We start from the raw sequence: 20,071 nt of genomic DNA, 5'->3' as shown, positions 1-20,071 counted from the left end.
TTACATCATTAGTTTTTGATGTAGTGTTCCATGATTCATTGTTTGTGCATAACACCCAGTGCTCCACGCAGAATGTGCCCTCTTTAATACCCATCACCAGGCTAACCCACCCCCCCACCCCGCTCCCCTCTAGAACCCTCAGTTTGTTTTTCAGAGTCCATCGTCTCTAATGGTTCGTCTCCCCCTCCGACTTACTCCCCTTCATTCTCCCCTCCTGCTATCTTCTTCTTCTTTTTTTTTTCTTAACATATATTGCATTATTTGTTTCAGAAGTACAGATCCGTGATTCATCAGTCTTGTACAATTCACAGCGCTCACCATAGCACATACCCTTCCCAATGTCTATCACCCAGCCACCCCATCCCTCCCACCCCCCACCACTCCAGCAACCCTCAGTTTGTTTCCTGAGATTAAGAATTCCTCATATCAGTGAGGTCATATGATACATGTCTTTCTCTGATTGACTGATTTCACTCAGCATAACACCCTCCAGTTCCATCCACGTCGTTGCAAATGGCAAGATCTCATTCCTTTTGTTGGCTGCATAATATTCCATTGTGTATATATACCACATCTTCTTTATCCATTCATCTGTCGATGGGCATCTTGGCTCTTTCCACAGTTTGGCTGTTGTGGACATTGCTGCTATAAACATTGGGGTGCACGTACCCCTTCGGATAGGGGTAGTTCTATTTTTAACTTTTTGAGGAACCTCTAGACTGTTTTTCACAGTGGCTGCACCAGTTTGCATTCCCCAGCAGTGCAAGAGGGTTCCTTTTTTCTACATGCTCACCAACACCTGTTGTTTCTTGTGTTGTTAATTTTAACCATTCTGACAGGTGTGAGATGATATTTCATTGTAGTTTTGATTCACATTTCCCAGTGATCAGTAATGTTGAGCATCTTTTCTTTGTCTCTTGGCCATCTCTGTCTTCTTTGGAAAAATATCCATGTCCTCTGCCCATTTTTTAATTGGATTATTTGTTTTTTGGGTGTTAAGTTTTATAAATTCTTTATGTATTGGGGTACTAACCCTTTATCAGATATGTCATTTGCTAATATCTTCTTTCATTCCATAGGCTGCCTTTTAGTTTTGTTGATTGTTTCCTTCGCTGTGCAGAAGCTTTTTATTTTGATGTAGTCCCCATATTTTTGCTTTTGTTTTTCTTACCTCAGGGAACCTGTCTAGTAAAAAGTTATTACAGCCAGTGTCAGAGAAGTTACTGCCTGTGCTCTTTTAGGATTTTTATGGTTTCATGTCACATTTAGGTCCTTAATCCATTTTGAATTTATTTTTGGGTATGGTTTAAGAAAGTAGTTGAATTCTTTTGCATGTTGCTGTCCAGTTTTCCCAACACCATTTTTTGAAGAGGCTGGCTTTTTTCCATTGGGTGTCTTTCCTGCTTTGTCAAAGATTAGCTGAGGTTTTCTGTTCTGTTCCATTGATCTATGTGTCTCTTTTTGTGCCACTACCATACTGTTTTTGATTACTACAGCTTTGTAATATAACTTGAAGTCTGGAATTGTGATGCCTCCAGCTTTTTTTCCCCCCGTCCCAAGATTGTCTTGGCTATTTGGAGTCTTCTGTGTTTCCATAAAAATTTCAGGATTGTTTGTTCTAGCTTTGTGAAAAATGTTCATGGTATTTTGATAGGGACTGCATTGGATGTGTAGATTGCTTTGGGTAGTATAGACATTTTAACAATATTTGTTTTTCCAATCCATGAGCGTGGAATGTCTTTTTATTTCTTTGTGTAGTCTCTTCAAATTTCTTTCATCATTGTTTTCTAGTTTTCAGAGTACAGGTCTTTCACCTCTTCGATTAGGTTTATTCCTAGGTATCTTATTTTATTATACTTGTAAATGGAATTGTTTTAATTTCTCTTTCTGCTGCTTTCATTATTGATGTATAGAAATGCAAGAGATTTCTGTAGAATGATTTTGAATCCTATAACTTTACTGAATTCGTGTGTCCGTTCTAGCAGTTTTTTGATAGTCTTTAGGGTAGTCTTTATGGGTAGTCTATTTAGTCTTTAAGGTAGTCTTTAGGGTGTGGTAGTCTTTAGGGTTTTCTATACACAGTATCATGTCATTTGCAAATAGTAAAAGTTTGACGTCTTTCTTACCAATCAGGATGCCTTTTATTTCTTTTTGTTGTCTGATTGCTATGGCTAGGACTCCTAATACTATGTTGAATAAAAGTGTTGAGAGTAGGCGTTCTTGTCTTGTTCCTGACCTCAGGGGAAAAGCTCTGTTTTTCCCAATTAAGGATCATGTTAGCGTGGGTTTTTTCATATATGATCTTTATTATGCTTAAAGGTGGATGTCTTTAGGTCTAAAATGAGTCTCTTGTAGACAGCATGTTACCTCTAAACCTACTTTGTTTAGGGTTTTTTTTATCATGAATGGATGTCGTACTTTGTCAAATGCTTTTTCTGCATCCATTGAAATGATCATATGGTTCTTTTCTTATTTATGTGTTGTATCACGTTGATTGATTTGCAAATATTGAACTACCCTTGCAACCCAGGAATAAATCTTACTTGATCATGGTGAATGATTTTTTTAATTTATTGTTGGATTCAATCTGCTAGTATTTTGTTGAGGATTTTTGCATCTGTGTTCATTAGAGATATTGGTCTGTCGTTCTTTTTTTGTGGTGTCTTTTTCTGGTTTTGGTATCAGGATAATGCTGGCCTCATAGAATGCATTTGGAACTTTTCCTTCCTTTTCTGTTTTTTTGGAATAGTTTGAGAAGAATAGGTTTTAATTCTTCTTTAAATGTTTGGCAGAATTCCCCTGTGAAGCCATCTGGTTCTGGACTTTGTTGTGAGTTTTTTGATTACTGATGCAACTTCTTTGCTGATAATCGTCTGTTCACGTTTTTCTATTTCTTTCTGTTTCAGTTTTTGTAATTTATAGGTTTCTAAGAATTTATCCATTTCTTCTAGGTTGTCCAATTTGTTGGCATATAGTTTTTCATAATCTCTTAAAATTGTATTTCTGTGGTGTTGGGTTGGTATTTATCCTCTCTCATCTGTGATTTTATTTATTTGGTTCCTTTCTCTTTTTGATAAGTCTGGCTAGAGATTTATCAGTTTTATTGTTTCAAAGAACCAGCTCCTGGTTTCATAGATTTGTTCTATTGTCTTTTTAGTTTCTACACCATTTATTTCTGCTCTGATCTTTATACTTTCCATCCCCCTGCTGGCTTTAGGCTTCATTTGTTCTTTTTCCAGCTCCTTTAGGTGTAAGGGAAGGTTGTTGAGATTTTTCTTGCTTCTTTAGGTAGGCCTGTATTGCTATAAACTTCCCTCTTAGAACTGCTTTTGTTGCATACCAAAGATTTTAAACCATTGTTTTCATTTCCATTTGTTTTTGTGTACTTTTTAATATCTTCTTTTTTTCTTTTGAAAGATTTTATTTGAGAAAGAGAGCGCAACAGAAGAGAGCACGAGCAGGGAGGGGGGCAGAGGGAGAGGGAGAAACAGACTCCCAGCTGAGCAGGGGCCTAACATGGGACATGATCCCAGGACTCTGAGATAATGACCTGAGCCAAAGGCAGACCCTTAACCAGCTGAGCCACCCAGGCACCCTTTAATTTCTTTCCTTATTTCCTGATTGACCCATTCATTGTTTAGTAGCATGGTACTTAACCCCCATGTATTTGTAATCTTTACAGATTTTTTTTTCTTGTAGTTGATTTCTAGTATCATAGCCTTGTGGTCAGAAAAAATGCATGATAAGACTTCAGTCTTTTTGAATTTGTTGAGGCTTGTTTTGTGGCCTAATATGTGATCTGTTCTGGAGAATGTTCCGTGTGCACTTGAAAAGAATGTGTAATTCTTCTGTTTTAGGATGGAATGTTCTGGATACATCTGTTAAATCCATCAATTCCAGTGTATCGTTGAAAGCCATTGTTTCCTTGTTGATTTTCTGTTTAGATGATCTGTTGATGTAAGTGGGATGTTAAAGTTCCCTACTATTACTGTATTATTATCAATTAGTTCCTTTATATTTGCTATCAACTGCTTTATGTATTTGGGTGCTCTCATGTTGGGTGCATAAATATTTCCAGTTGTTATGTCTTCTTGTTGGATTGTCTATATTATTATCTTTTAGTGTCTTTCTTCATCTCTTGTTACAGTCGTTATTTTTTTACAGTCTTTGTTTTAAAGTGTAGTGTGTCCAGTATAAGTATTACTACAGCTTTCTTTTAACATCCATTTGCATAAATGTTTCTCCCTCCCTTCACTTCAATCTTTAGGTCTAAAGGTGGATGTCTTTAGGTCTAAAATGAGTCTCTTGTAGGCAGCATATAGATGGGTCTGGTTTTTTACCCATTTTGTCACCCTATATCTTTTGAGTGGAGTGTTTAGTCCATTTAAATTCAAAGTAATTATTGATATGTATTTATTGCTATTTTATTACTTGATTTCTGGTTGTTTCTGAAGATTTTCTCTGACCCTGTCTTGTCTTTCTTTCTTGGTTTGCTGGTTTTCTGTAGTGGTAATTTGGATTTCTTTTTATTCTTTGCATATTTATTAGTGGATTTTGATTTGTGGTTACCATTAAGTTTGTATATATAACATTTTCTGCATATAGCAGTCCATATTAAGTTGATGGTTGTTTAAATTTGAACTTATTCTTTAGTCCTCTCCTCACATTTTAGGTATATGGTGTCATATTTTACATCCTTTTATTTTGTGAGTTCCTTGACTGATATTTTACAACAATATTAGTTTTTACTGCTTTTGTGTTTCTTACCTTCATATTGTCACTTGGTCTTTCCTTTCCACTTAGAGCCCCCATTAATATTTCTTGCAGGGCTGGTTTAGTGGTCACAAACTCCTTTAGTTTTTGTTCATCTAAGAAACTCTTTATCTCTTCTTCTATTCTGAGCGATAGCCTTACTGGATAGAGTATTCTTGGCTGCAGATTTTTCCCATTCAGTGCTTTGAATATCTCATGCCACTTCTTTCTGGCTCACAACATTTCTGCTGAAAAATCCCTTGGTAGCCTTATGGGGTTTCCCTTGTATGTCCTCTCTTGTCTTGCTGCTTTTAAGTTTTTTTCTTTATCACTATGTTTTGCCATTTTAATTACAATACGTGTTGGTGTGGATCTCCTTTTGTTGATGTTGCGGATTTTCTGTGCCTCCTGGATCTGGATATGTTTCCTTCCTCAGATTAGGGAACTTTTCAGTTACTATCTCTGCAAATAAATTTTCTGTCCCCTTTTCTCTCTCCTTGTGGAACTCCTATAATGCAAATGTTATTACATTTGATGGAGTCACTGCATTCCCTAAGTCTGTTCTCATTTTGCATAATTCTTTTTTCTCTTTTGTTCAGCTTGATTACTTTTCCATTACTCTATCCTCTAGGTCATTAATTCATTCCTCTGTTTCTTCCAGCCTGCTGTTCATTGCATCAAGCATGGTTCTCATTTGATTTATTGAGCCCTTTATCTCTGCTGTGTTATTTGTTATTGCTTTGTTAAGGGTCTTACTCATGTTTTCCACTCTTTTCTCAAATCCAATAAATATCTCTATGATCATTATTTTAAATTCTTTATCAGGCATATTACTTTTATCTGTTTCACTTAGATCTCTGTCCATGGCCTTTTCCTGTACTGTCATTTGGGACAGATTCCTCTGTCTTCTCATTTTGTCTAAGTCTCTGTGCCTGTCTCTGTGTCTTAGCAAAGTCAGCTACATCTTCTGTCCTTGAGGGTGATGGCCTTATGAAGCAGAGGTCCTGTAGTGCCCTGCAGTGTGGTGTCCCCTGTTACCCAGGTCTTGCCACTTCAGGGGGTATCTCTGATGTGTGCGGCATGTGGTCTGTTGTGTCCTGGCCACGTTATCCTTCAGGCCGGTCGTCTGCAGGGGCTTTCTTTGCCTCGTGTGGGCAGTGTTTGGTGTCTGGCCCGAATGTGGTGCATTTTAACAAGTTGTGCTCTGTTCTGCTTGTGAAATGAGACCTCTCACCACTGCCGCTGGAACCGAGCCCCTGCCAAACTCCCAGTTCAGGAGATGTGCTGTGGGCAGGGGTTTGGGCCGGTCTTCTGGGGGAGGGGGCCCGCCTCATTGGGTTTGAGGAAAGCATGACTGGGATGGGCCGTTCCAGCAGCGTAAGCCGGTTAGTGTCAGTGCTGGGCTAGTTCCCGGGGGTGGTGGTTCTGTGTTTATGCTAAGGAGCGGGGGAGGGAAATGGCTCTGCCAGTTTCTTTGTTGTTCCCGGAGGGGTCTCTCTGTGAGCTCCCCCTCTGGAACAGGTCTGAGATGAACAACTGACCTCTACACTGTGTGCCCCAAGCACTCTTCAAATCATTGTTTCCATGTTGTATGTCCTTGGACTGTCTGCCCTGCTTTCTCTCCAAGAGCAACCCCAGTGACTCAGGGCTCTATCTGAACCAAACCCACTGACCTTCAGAACTCCAGACTTTAAGCCCCACTGGTTGCGAGAACTCAGGAAATTCAGCCTATCTCACTTTCTAAGCCAATTGCTATGGGGATTTATTTTCTTCATGGCTCCCATGTGTGTTAGTCTGTCTCTTGCCCTTCTCTGCAACAGCAGCTCCTGGAGTCATTTCTCTCCCAAACCACACATCCACATTTCCTACCTTCTTCCATGTGGCCCTTCTCTACCTTTAGTTGTGGAGTCTGTTCTGCCAGTCTTCAGGTCAATTTCTGAAATATTTAGGATAATTTGATAGTTATCTAGTGTGAGGTGAGCCTCGGGTCCTCCTACTTCTAGAAATGATCTAGATATTTAATGAAGTTAACTTAATTCATCATTTAACCTAATTCAGCAAAACTTTAAGGTTTTAGGTTACCCAAAAAAAAAAAAAATGGGAAAACTAAGTAGACATAAATATTTTTGAAAAGTTCATTTATAAACTTTTATCTTGTTTATATCTAATTTACTTGTCCTTAATAACTATGTTTAGATGACCTATAAAAATGGTATTAAACATTAGACAAAGTCAGCCATTATCCTAAGCTATTAATTTTTGTTGACAGATCTTGGAAAGGACAACATGAACTTATTTGGGGGCTACTAAACTGAAGTAGAAAAGTTTTATATTTAGTGTTGGTAACTTTAAAGACATGTCTTTTTAATTAAGCCATCCACCTTAAACTAGCTTTTATATCAAATATTTTTTTTCAAACCATGTGACCTTGAAAAATATTTGAGTTAGTTTCTTTCTTTTTGAGAGTTTTAGAATACACAATCCTTACATGTGCTTGCCTTCAAACCAACTAAATAGAACTCTTTTACAAATTAATTGTAGCAATACTACCCAGAAGTAGAAAATACCACAGAGCTACAACACATAAATATAGGCACATGAATATAGGACAGTTAGCCCTTATAGTTTTAAATTACTGCCATGAAGTAGGTACAGAATTTACTAGTTATAAAAGTTAGATCTCAGTTGTTTTTCTGGTAGATGGAATAAGGTTATCAGTCTAGATGGCCAAAGCTTTTTTAGTATTTGTGAAGACACTTAAGATTTGAATTTCTCCTTGGCAAGTCAAGTTCCAAATGACCTCTCTCTCCCCTTTGTGTTTTTTCTTGACAAGAATTACCACTCTGAAGTTTGTATTTTAAAGAGATGGACTAGAAAGGATTTCTTAGAAAAGACCAGTAGAATGTTGAACATTTACATCTTAAAGACACAGGGAAAGAATGCAAGCTTCTCCTAGAAGGACTTTTGTTCCCTTAAAGTCAGAATTTTTACACTTACAAGTCTTTTGAGATAGGGGAGGTTGGGGGATTGGCAAAAAGGTTTGGTAGTCTTTGAATTGTTTTGGAACTACACCTCTGATCCTGTAGAGACTAGATTTGTGAGACAGGGACAGCTATTTTTAATTCTTCTAAGAATGTCTTCCTTCTGGGTGCCTGGCTGGCTCAGTCGGTAGGTAGAGTGTGCAGCTCTTGATCTCGGGATTGTGAGTTTGAGTCCCATGTGGGGTGTAGAGATTACTTTAAAAAAAAAAAAGTCTTTCTCTCTGGGTTCATATAGCTTAGGAGAAAAGTCCTTAAAAAATTCCTATCAGGCTCTGAATATCAGTTTCCAATTTGACCAAATTCCTGATTATAAAGTTATTAAATCCTTTCAAATATTTTGCCAGGGCAAACAGTAAATAATTCTGGCAGTATTAAATAACCTCATGGATCCAAGAGGTGCCCTCAAAGAGGGCATAAGAGATATCCTCTTCAGAATATTTAGAGTCACTCCCAATGATAGCCAAAGGAAGAACCAACAACCTGCATACTCCAGACAGGCAAAGAGCCAAGCCAAGTTCTTAGGATATGTGGACTGGATTTGTGATGCAGGATTTCTTTTCCTTTAGTGCCCGCGGCTCTTGGTCATGCTGCTTTGAAGAATGAAGAAGTAGACCAGCTGAAGACTGGTGGGCAGCAAAGCAAAGTTTATTGAGTGATAGTACAAAGCTCCCGAAGAGGGAGGTGGGCCTGAGAAGGTTGCTGCCAGAGTTTCTAAATCTAGGGGTTTTGATGAAAATGTTGGCGGGTTGTTTTAATCTGATTAACCCTCCATGCACCTGTCACCCAATCAGGTTTTTGTCCACACGCTCATCTACCTATCAGGTAGTTGTTCACAGGGGGAAAGAGTGGAGGGCTCCTTCCAGGGTGGTGTAAAATCCTTTTAAAGGTAGTTTTCTCTTACGGCTGGGGTGGGGGTGAGGGGTGGGCCTAGTTGCTGCTTGCCTTTCTTCCAACTATCCATTATTTGTAAAGGAAGGGACAATGTGAATTTTTATTTTCCTCTCTCAGCTGGGCTCAGGAAGTGATATAGTTACAAAAACTCTTGAAGATCCTCCCCAGGTTTGAGAAATTATTCAACTATGGACTTAATTTGGCCTTTGACTAAGGAGTGAAGAGTATTGCCTATAGCCTCAACTGGTTTTCTTCTAAAAGTAACTGTTTAATAGTCTCTTTAGAGTGAAAGGCAGTTCATAAGAGGCTGAGTAGGATGAGTACTCAGAAGACAGAGGAGAACAGTAGCAGTTACATCAGTTTTACAGTCATTTTAGGTACTTTTTCTCATTTTCATTAGCTGTTTATGTGTGTCTTTTAGTGAGACTATTTTGGAATTTTGAACCTTTTGGAGGCTTCTGCTTGCCATTTAAAACAGATGTCCCATTCTGTTTAATTTGGGAACCCTTGCATTCAAGGGCATTTCTTAAATGACCTTATCTAATTGGAACATTCTCCATCATGGCCATTGTAAATTCTAGGTTCTTTTTAGTCCTTTATTTCTGTAGCTGTTCACAGCTTCCGGCACCATAGTTTTTAGACTTAAAATAAGCAGGTATGCCAGAAGGTGGCACGCTTGATTCTGTAGAATTTAAGGACCCCCAAGCTAAGCCTTTGTTTACACACACACACAAAAAACAAATATGTGTACCTTAACATACCAGTAGTAAGTAAGAGTTGTTCCTGTGGACTAGCCAAGAGAAGACCATGGGCAAAACCAGCAATTTGTTGGGTGGACTAAACCAGTAGACTCCATTCAGGGAGACTGTGGACTGGAAAGGGGTAAAGGATTAAACCACCAAACCCTGGTAAATGGGGAGTGTGGACTGGAACTGGGGAAGGGATGCCAATATGGAATTGCAGAACGAACCAAGGGCCAAGGACTGGTGCTCTGTTAGAGGCTCCTGTTTGTCTAGACCTGTTAACCCTGGATTAGGAAACTAATTAGATGGGTACTTAAATGCAAAAAGAGTGGAGCTGAAACCAAGAGGGCCTTACCAACGGCCCTTGGAAACAGCGAGAAAGACAGAGAACTCAAATGGGTTCTTGGGGCACCACGCCTGTGTTTCTCCTTGTCCCTGAATGCTGTCAGAAGTTTGCTTTGGATCCTGATGCTGCCACCAAGTGTGTTCAGAAAAAAAATTCAGCCAAGTAAATTTGAAGATTTAATTGGGTTTTTTGAACTGTTCATGAATGGGCAGCATTCCATCTAGCAAGTAGAGGGGAGCTCCACTGAGTAAATAAGAGAAAGGCTTTTTAAAGGCAGAGAGAGGGCATTTTTAAAAAAGAAAGGAATTTCTTAGCAACATATGTGTTGTTAGGTAAGGTTGCCTGGTAAAGAGAGCAGAAGGGGGGTCTATTAGTAAATTCCCTAGTATTGACCAGGAAATTCAATGTTGACTGGTTAAAGGTGACATTCGTGGGGGGACAGGGAGGGTTGGTTGAAACTGCAGTTGGGTTAGGAATTAAGTCTTGGTTTGCTGACTTGGGTCCTTAAGTAAAGGCACCATTTTGCATTTGGGGCCTGTGGTTTTCTTTTGAACAGCAGTAGTTTTGCATGTGTGTAGTACTGTGTCCTGCATTCATCATGAAGCTCCTCAAACTTTACAGACTGTGTTAATTTAGCCCAGCATGGCTGCTGGTTAGGCCATGTAGGTCCATATCCAACCAGCACCATCAGGTAGGTTCCTGTCAAAGAAGATCACTGGAATCTCGGTGCTGTCATTCTTCAGATGTGCCAAGATGAAAAAGGTGGGAATCTGTGCTCAAAGACTTTCTTTTAAAAAATAATTTCTTTTTACCTTTTTTTTAAGATTTTATTTATTTAGCCATTATTTCAAATATTTTTCTTTTTTTAAATTTATTTTTTTGATCTTTTTTTTAAAAAAAGATTTTATCCGAGAGAGAGAGAGAAAGAGATATTATGAGCAGTGTGGGGGGTGGGTAGAGGGAGAAGCAGACTCCCCGCTGAGCAGGGAGCCTGACCTGGGGCTTGATCCCAGGACCCCAGGATCATGACCTGAGCCGAAGGCAGCCGCTTAACCAACTGAGGCACCCAGGCATCCCTCAGATAATGTTTTTTGAAGCCTGGTTTTAAATTGCTTGAAAAATACTAAGTATACTCGAGAAAGATTAAAATAGTATTTCTTTTATTCATTTATTTGAGAGTCAGAGCATGAGGGGGAAGAACAGAGGGAGAGGGAGAAGCAGGCTCCCTGCTGAGCAGGGAACCCAGTGCGGGACTCAATCCCAGGACCTTGAGATCATGACCTGAGCCAAAACATATTCTATAATTCAGACTTTTTCCATGTTAGTCTGGCTTTGGATGTATTTTTGTATGTGCTTAGTATTGACTTCACATTATAGTAGTGATACAATCTTTTAATCTGGAGGGACTAAAACGAGATATTTTTCTAACCAAAAATAACTGTTTCCTTCTATACTTGATTTTCTTGAAATAGTAGATTTTGTGTGATGTGCTGTGATCTCTGCGTTTCAGGTACTACGCTGTGATGGTAGCCATGTTCTTCACTGTCAGTGTGGTGAACAACTATGCCCTGAATCTCAACATTGCCATGCCCCTGCATATGATATTTAGATCTGTAAGTGCTGCCGGCTTACATGTGTATGTTGCTCTGGGGCATCTAAGTGGGTCGATTGAACACTTGACAAAAGTAGAAAGGTCTTATAACTAGTAGAGTCTAGCGTCTAAGAATAGGTCTCCTGGATGCATGAGCAAAGACTGGCTTTCATCTGCGCAGTAAGGCAGAGTGGACAGTTGACTTTCATCCCTCTGAGGTCTTATGCGTGATCAATAAAAGGAGCTAAAATTTCCCTGGGAGACAGATTTTACGTTTAATTTCCCTCATCTGGTTGATTTTATATTCAGACTTGCTATGAATGTTACTTATTTCTCATCACTTTTGGTTTCTTTCATAAAATTACATTTACTTCTAGTACATAAAATTGATACTTCCCTTTTTTGATTTTTTTTTTAAAGCAAGACTTTTGAGACCATTAAGTAAAGGGAAATTCTTATTTTTAAAAAATATTTATTTTAGAGAGAGCGTGCACATGCACAGGTGCAGTGAGGAACACAGGGACAAAAATCTCAAGGAGACTCCCCACTGAGTGTGGAGCCTGATGCAGGGCTCGATCTCATGACCCTGAGATCATGACCTGGGCCAAAACCAAGAGTGGGAGGCTTAACTGACTGAGCCACCCAGGTGCTCTAAATAAAGGGAAATTCTTAAAGATTTTAATTTATTGGAGAGAGAGACAGAGCATGAGGGGGAGGAGCAGAGGGAGAGGGAGAAGCAGGCTTCCTGCTGACCAGGGAACCCGGTGCAGGACTCAATCTCAGGACCCTGAGATCATGACCTGAGCCGCCAGATGCTTAACTGACTGAGCCACCCAGGCGCCCCAATAAAGGGAAATTCTTGATGAAGGTGGGGTTTCTCCCAGAGCAGCAGTGGCTTTTTCCTTCCTCTCATGTTTGGTGGGAGATCTATATATAAATAAATAACAGAGTGCTCCCTGAAGAGCAAGAAAACTTCAAGGGGAATGTAGTTAGGATTGCAGAAGAATGCAAAATTGGTGACCATTGGAATTATAACATTTCTGTGTAGTCTGAGATTTCTGGGAGATTAAAGGTGCTATCCTCAAAGGGACTTCTCAGAGCTAATTATACTTACAAAGATGACTTTCAAAGTACTGAGTACATAATAGACTTTCAATAAACTCTTGCTGATTGAGCGACAGCTTTCTAGAGAAGAGAAAGATCCCTGCACGCCTTCTTTCATTAATTAAAACCGGGGGTGAGGAGAAGCCTAGCAAAAGCTCTCCTAAATCAGATGGAAAATTTAACAAAATTAAGTCTACAATATAATTTCTGCTAGCCTTAGTTTCAGCTCTGACCAATATTTAGAGAATTGATCATTTTTATTCTCATTGTTATCTTCAGAAGGTTTTATTAATTTACATAATAGATTTGTATAGTTTATACTTTTTGCCATTATAAGAACAAGTGAACCTTACTAATTATTCATTCTAATCTCCTCCTTTCTGGCTCTTTTTCCTGCTTGTCGGTGTTCTTATTTATCTTGAATTATTTTCTTTCCCTGGTGCACTAAAACTCTGTTACTGTTGTCCTTTTACAGGGTTCTCTAATTGCCAACATGATCCTAGGAATTATCATTTTGAAGAAAAGGTAAACAATATACTTTCATATTTTATGTGTAGGAAGGATATCCTGAGCCCCATCCATAAGCTGGACTCCTTTTCTCATAGTGGTGATAAGTTTGCTCTTGATCATCTAGCTTGTCTCTCTGTTGTCTCCGTGACAGTGCTGTGCATCCTGAGGCAGTGGATGGGGTAAGGGGCCCCACCTGTGGCTTTGGAGCAGCATTTCCTCTGTGTAGAACGAAGTAGCTCTTGTCACCACTGAATCTTTAGTACCATAGTAACCTCCAAAGCCAGTTGATCTAGAACTTCACTGTCCCATGTAGTCTCCACTAGCTACATGGGACTATTTACATTTAAATTTAAGTTATTTAAAGTTAAGTATTTAGTTTCTCACATTTTAAGTGCTTAGTAGCCACGTGTGGCTAGTGGCAACCATGTTGGAGAACCCAGATATGGAACATTATCAACTTCGCGGAAGTTCTTGGACAACACTGTCATAGGAGGTGTTAATCATTACGATGTGATGAACTAACGATACCCATGTTAGAAAGAAAGTTCCTAACAAAGACCCAAATGGTAAGAAGATGGGGTGAAAACTTTCAGGACTGTTTCATGTGGCTGTCACCAGTGCCTCTCTCTGGGATATGGTTGGGAAATATCAGAAATACCTGGGATACTTTCTCAAAGTATTTGTCTTCCACTTTCGTTCTGAGCCTTGCCCCTTACTCCCAAGGAGGAAGGGCATTGGGGAGAGTCAGCACATTCAGTCTGGAACATTCCTCAGGGGCAGTTCACCCTCACTGTTAAGATCACAATGGTACAAGCTCACGCCAGCTCTTCTCTGTATTCAGTATCTAGCCCCAGTGTCAGAACTCTATCCCAGCTTAGAAAGTGCTGCCAATTGAGAGTGTGGGAACCTAGAGCATTTAGGTAATATGAGCAGTGTCCTAAGGAGGGCAGCTGTCCTCTCCTGCTAGGCTTCTTATCATGAACCCTTTGTCTTCTGAGGCTTATGTATTCCCCAGATGAGTACAACTGCAGTCGACTTCCTTTTCAGGTCTCCACATTAAGTGTTCATATGTAATGGGTTTGTTACATTGAAGTGACTGCTAAGCTTCTTGGTAGTGTAGACTTGACGTTGGGACAGACCTGCAGGCCTTCCAACCTTTGATTTTGCTCATGATAGGGCTACGAAAGAACATATTATACAAGGAATGTATTCTCCTGATAGTGCTCTGAAATGTCAGGGGTCTTTCTTAAACATCTCCATTTCCCTGGGGAACTTGTGTTGGGTCATCTTGAATCTATCCAAGTAAGCCCTTTTGACTCTCCTTGGTGTGTATCATCCAGAGAGCAGGAATTTCCTTAAGGTGACCATCTAATATCAGGAATTAGGAAGTTACTGTCTTCTTTTGTGTATTTTGAGCAGAGCCCCTTAGGTTCATAGTATGTTCCTCATTTTGGGATTTGAAGGCCAAGTCTGTACTTACCTGAACCTGCCCTTTGTTAATTTTTAGGCCTGAGTTACAAATCTCTCCCTGTCTGGATCTTTCCAGACTGAAGAGTTCCCTTACTTTTCTTTTTTTTTTTTTTTTTTTAAATTCTTTTTTTTTTTTTTTTTAAAGATTTTATTTATTTATTTGACAGAGAGAGAGATAGCGAGAGCAGGAACACAAGCAGGGGGAGTGGGAGAGGGAGAAGCAGGCTCCCCGCAGAGCAGGGAGCCCGATGTGGGACTCGATCCCAGGACCCTGGGATCATGACCTGAGCCGAAGGCAGACGCTTAACGACTGAGCCACCCAGGCGCCCTCCCTTACTTTTCTATCTGCTTCCTCAGAGCCTGTTACCTCATCCTGCCTCTGTCCACTAGCAGGTAGCTTTTGGCGCCTGATCTGCTGCTTAGCTAGTCCTGTTGGCCTTTTATGAGGTGATGTGATCAGAACTCTACAAAAAGTATTTGGCTAGAAAACCCTGGACGGTTCATCCTGTAAATTTAATTCCTTTTCATTCTTGCCTGAGGCCTTCTGCTTTATCAGTAAGAGGCCCAAGAGGGATGTTAATGATGTTTTTTTTTTAAGATTTTATTTATTTATTTGACAGAGAAAGACACAGTGAGAGAAGGAACACAAGCAGCAGGGGTGGGAGAGGGAGAAGCAGGCTTCCTGCCAACCAGGGAGCCCGACGCGGGGCTCGATCCCAGGACCCCGGGATCATGACCTGAACCGAAGGCAGACACTTAACGACTGAGCCACCCAGGCGCCCCGATGTTGTTTTAGTTAATAGGAAATGCCACTGTTCTTACTGCTATCAGTCCTGTTAGTGTAATATTTCTTCTTTTATCCAACTGTGCTGACATTTAAAAACATTTAAGTCATTCAAAGTTGTTAAAAATATCCTCTCCCGACAACACAGTTGAATGATTTTTTTTTTTTTTTTTTAGCATTGAGTCCTGCTGCTTGTCTCTGAGACTCCGTTCTTCCTCTTGTCTGGTGTGTCTCTGACACTCATGTTTGGGCCCTCGAAGACCAGAAAAGCCACAGGTGGCAGTTAAGATCTGCCCAGCTTTCACTGGGACTCAAGCAGAATGGAGTATCATGTCTGGTCTATGTCTTTCTTTGTTTTTGTTTTCTGATGAAACAATCTCTCGGTCCACAAACTAATGGAAACTATTTTAAGCAACACTAGAAGAGTGTGTTCAGTCATTAGCACGCTGCTTCCTTCATGTGTGTGGTACCGTCAGCCGTATTTTGGTGATTTGTGCTCTTATGCAACACTTGACTGTGAGCATCATGTGGAAATTCGTATCTGTGCTTTTCTTAAGGTGTTCTTGTTCTTGTTCTTGCAGATACAGCATATTCAAATATACCTCCATTGCCCTGGTGTCTCTGGGGATATTTATTTGCACTTTCATGTCAGCAAAGCAGGTGGTAAGAATCGCTTCACAAATCATTTCTATTCACTGCTTGCCATGGGGGCCCCGGTGCTTTTTATTGATACAGTACGTTTACAGGCTTATGCAATAGGATTTGGGTCTCTGCTAAAGAGGAGAGTGGAGGGGAATGGGTAACACAGATCATTACTTTCTACCCGGGCACCTTGCATGTAGTTCTGGTCTCTCTACCTGGTATTTTTCTTTCCTTCCTAGACTTCCCAGTCCAGCTCGAGTGAGAATGATGGATTCCAGGCATTTTTAAGGTGGCTACTAGGCAAGTACAATAATTACAATAAAGCTAATTGCCTCTGCAGTTCTGTTTGCTGAGTTTTCTCCCGAAGAACGGGTTTCTTGGCAAGAAGCTTTGGCTAAACAGATCATGCCACAGAAGAGAGAGGCACCTGGGATCACGTATCTCTGAACTTTGGTGTTCAGAGCATGAAAAAAGAAAATGTCCATGTTCAGGGTAGTGGGTTCTACAACGTGGATCCACGATTTCCTTGGTTGCCACTGATACAGAAAGAAAAGTGCATGTCGGTTGCCTGTCCCTCTCTGGGAGCGAGTGCTTCGAGTATCCTCCTGTTCTTCACGATCTGTCTCCCGAGTAGAAGCAGTAAATTTCCAGGGGACTCATTTCTAAATTTTAGAATCATTTTCTTCATAAGTTAGCTCTTCCATAATGAGTGTTCCCAAACCTGACTGATCATCTGAGTCTCCTAGGGAATTTTTAAAAATGAGTATCTCTTTGTGGAATTAGACAACTACTGTAGAGCTTTGGCCTCGTGTTGTCGGATACAGAGGCGAAACTCTTTCCAAGTGCAGCCGGTAGCAGCAGTAACAGTTCGAGACTAAGCCGCAGAGAAATAGCAATGAAAAAACTCGATTCTCCCTGCCGCTTGGCTTCGAAACTATCCCTTCAGGTCGCTCTTCTTCACATAGAAAAATCTTTATGAGCTGTTAGAAAACACTTCATCCGATAAGAAAAATTTGCAGAGGATATGAACATACAGTTCATGGGGAAAAATTAATATCTGATTCTTAGGTTCAGCCTGAATGGTCTTGGAATCAGAGAGATGCAAATTGAAACCAAAATGTAGTACCTTTTTATTTTTGGCCTATTAAAATGGCAAGATAGTAAACGATTATTCTCATCGCTGCTGAGGGTGCATTTTTGTATAAACTGTTTATGGTAGAAATTGACACAGCCTTTCAGGAAAAATTTAGTAGTGAGTTTTAAAAATGTCTACAACTTTTGACTCCGTAATTTCATTTAGGAAAGTTTATCCTAAGGGAAATCATCAACATTTTGTTTCAAGATTTATGTACAAGGATGTACATTGATTTGAGTGGTGAAATAATTGGAAGTAATCTAATCATTCTCATAAGACAGCTAATCTGGTCCCTCCACGTGATAGAGTCATGGAGCCATGAATTCATACCTTTGAAAAAATTTTAATGACTTGAAGGAAAATCCAAGAAAAAGATCATGAAGAAAGCAAGATGTACAATTGTATGTTCATTGTCCTGTTTTAGCATTAAATATATACATAAATATATATATATAGAGAGAGTGCAACCTATCAAGTAGTAGGTAGTGATCCTGTGGTTGATTTTTTATTTCTTTTAAAAATTTTGTCCATGTTCTACAGCTGGCTTGTAATTAGTGTAGAACAGTCGGTGGTCTTTAGGAAAACATCTGGAAATGAGCAAATCTAGTATCTTGTAACCTGATTTTTGTTTTTTTTTTTTAGGAATTGGGGCACTGACTTTTGCACTTCTGATGTCAGCAAGGATGGGTATTTTCCAAGAGACCCTATACAAACAATTTGGGAAACACTCCAAGGAGGCTTTGTTTTATAACGTAAGCAATTTCTTAAACCTGAGGAAGATAAAAAGTACTGAGTTGTAATCTTTTATTTCAAATGAAGTATGCATTTTTCTGATGTAGTCGAAGGACCAAGTATTTTTAATAGGCTACTAATGTGTATTCTGAGCCACAGTTCTCTATATGAGATGATAGATCAGTGTGAACCTAGCATGTCTGCCAACCAGGAACAAGTCTGGGGATGAGAACCTTCACCCCCCCAATGTTCCTGGAGATGAAATCAAGTTAAAACCACTATGGAAACTTGGAACAGGAAAATAAGTTCCAAAAACAACAGGCCGAGGGGGACGTTGGCAGGCAGGTGGCAGGCATTTGAGAGACGGGGGAAGAGGGGTGAGCGCAGTCCCTCTGAGGAGCTCTCTTTACTCGATGGATAGTTTCATTACCGACTTCTGTGTGCTTCGCTGCTTTTTTGGAAACTGCTGAGCCAGAGCTACTCTCTCTAACTGTACTCGTCCTCCAACCTCTCTCCTATGGAGAGAACATCCAAAACACAGCCCCTCAAGGTTCTGGGTGGTAGAGATGCCTTCAGCTTCAGTGTTCAGGTGGAGTCGGATGAGTCAGGTGTTCCTTCACCGCCAGAAGCTGCAGACAATCCGGTTGAGATATTTAACTGGAGCTGGAGTATGTGGCTGGGAGTTTAAAAAATAAGGAACAGTCTATCTGGTTCACATCTTTCTTTGAGAATTGTACCTGGCACGGAGTGGCTGGCCCGTAACGTTAGCTGTGATCCCATACTGTGGTGCTGGTGGCGCTTGTCAAGCACGTTCACCTGTGCTGACCTGTCATGTCCTCTCCGTCCTCTTTTTATTCTTGTCTTCATTTTCCCTGACCTCGTATTGTCCTCAAACCTCTTTTTCCCAAGAGTTACCTAAACTCCCTGAAATCGACCTTTGCCTTCTTTATAATTTTTAAATCCTTCTGTTTGCCAAGCCATTTTCCAAAAGTAGCAAAATGTAGCAAATCCTATGGTCCGAATGGCTGTGAGTTCAAACCTCCCTTTTGTTGAGGGAAGGATGCTGGCTCCGTTTGTTTTGTTTTGTTTTGTTTAGTATGTGGTGATCATTGACTCCGTTCCGTAAGGGCAAGAACTGCAGTTTGGGTCAGTAGCACGCTGGACAGTGTCACCTGGTCTGAAGCCCTGGATACATTTAACCTAACGAGTCTGAATTGTTTTTCTTGATACAGTTTTATGAGTTGTTTGACAAGCAGTAAGACATTGTAAAGTTGCTCTACACATTGTATCATGTGTCTGTATTTAAATTTACATGAAATCTTCCTTCCCATAGCATGCCCTTCCACTTCCTGGCTTCATCTTCCTGGCTTCCGATATTTATGACCATGCAGTTCTGTTCAATAAGTCTGGTGAGTAGGATGTTATTTGGTAGAATTACCTGACAGGTTCTGCGGCCACCTCTCAGTTTTGCTATTGACTTGACTGCTGCTTTTTTCACGATCTTTTCCAAATCATTGCCCTATTGGGAGCCATCCCCACTCCACCTCCTGGGGATACAGTGCTGTTCATCAGCGGCTGCAGCGGCAAAAACTTTTACAGGTGCTTCTCAGTCATTTGCAAACGATGGAAGAGAGTATCTTCAAATTTTCTATTTTGCTTTGGAATTTGTGTGTTTGCATTTGCATGTGTGGAACATTTGATGTTTTGAGAATGCAAAAAAATAGCAATACCCCCCTGCAGAGGTGGGACCGTGAGAAACTGGGCAGCCATCCAGCTCTGTGTGTTCCTGCTCTTCCTTTGCTGCTGGCGAAGGCAGACCCGCTCGCACACCCCATCCTAGCTCCTTTGGAGTCAGGGGAAACAAGAACCACAAGGGGGCTTTTTTCCAAGATACAGAGTAGGTAGGCAGCAGGAATAAGCAAAATTAGTTCAGATGTCTACAGGGTAAGTTAGCTATTACTTTTTAAGGGGCTGTTTAATCAACTAGCTATAAATTGCCAATTAACTTGAAAGGAATTACTTATGTGATTATCGACTAAAAGACATAGTGTGTAGACGGACACAGGAACAAAGAAACGTGTAAAATTAAGGCTTTATGTTGCTCGTATCCAAAATGGCAGGTGTGTTTTGTGGTAGGGCAGTATGTACCCTGTTAACTTGTTTGCCCTCAGAACCTGCGTTGGGACGGTGTGAATGCTTCCTCTTGGAGTTTGCAGGGTTGCCTGTCCCATTTACCCACCAAAAGTGTGTAATGAAGGTAGTGCGTCAGGAAGTTTTTAAGGCTCCAAATTACTCAATCACTTCTGGCTTTTTTTTTTGAAGATAGAATC

The 20,071-nt window shown here is 40.3% G+C and overlaps 1 protein-coding gene across 1 annotated transcript in view; it reads left to right on the top strand.

Moving 5' to 3' along the window:
• SLC35B4 (solute carrier family 35 member B4) overlaps window positions 1–20,071 on the top strand; it is a 42,130-nt gene that overhangs the window by 14,499 nt on the left and 7,560 nt on the right. The window contains exons 3-8 of the mRNA XM_025854837.2: window positions 11,284–11,386; window positions 12,944–12,993; window positions 15,814–15,895; window positions 16,114–16,174; window positions 17,652–17,761; window positions 19,075–19,150. Of these exons, the coding sequence (XP_025710622.1) occupies window positions 11,284–11,386; window positions 12,944–12,993; window positions 15,814–15,895; window positions 16,114–16,174; window positions 17,652–17,761; window positions 19,075–19,150 (482 nt within the window). The remainder of the gene's footprint in view (window positions 1–11,283; window positions 11,387–12,943; window positions 12,994–15,813; window positions 15,896–16,113; window positions 16,175–17,651; window positions 17,762–19,074; window positions 19,151–20,071) is intronic.

This window comes from Callorhinus ursinus, unplaced genomic scaffold (assembly GCF_003265705.2).
Source record: "Callorhinus ursinus isolate GAN/ISIS: 27379988/994484 unplaced genomic scaffold, GSC_fseal_2.0 scaffold12, whole genome shotgun sequence".
Lineage (NCBI taxonomy): Eukaryota > Metazoa > Chordata > Mammalia > Carnivora > Otariidae > Callorhinus > Callorhinus ursinus.
The sequence above is the reverse complement of the archived record's forward strand: the minus strand, read 5'-3'. Positions and strand labels throughout refer to the sequence as shown.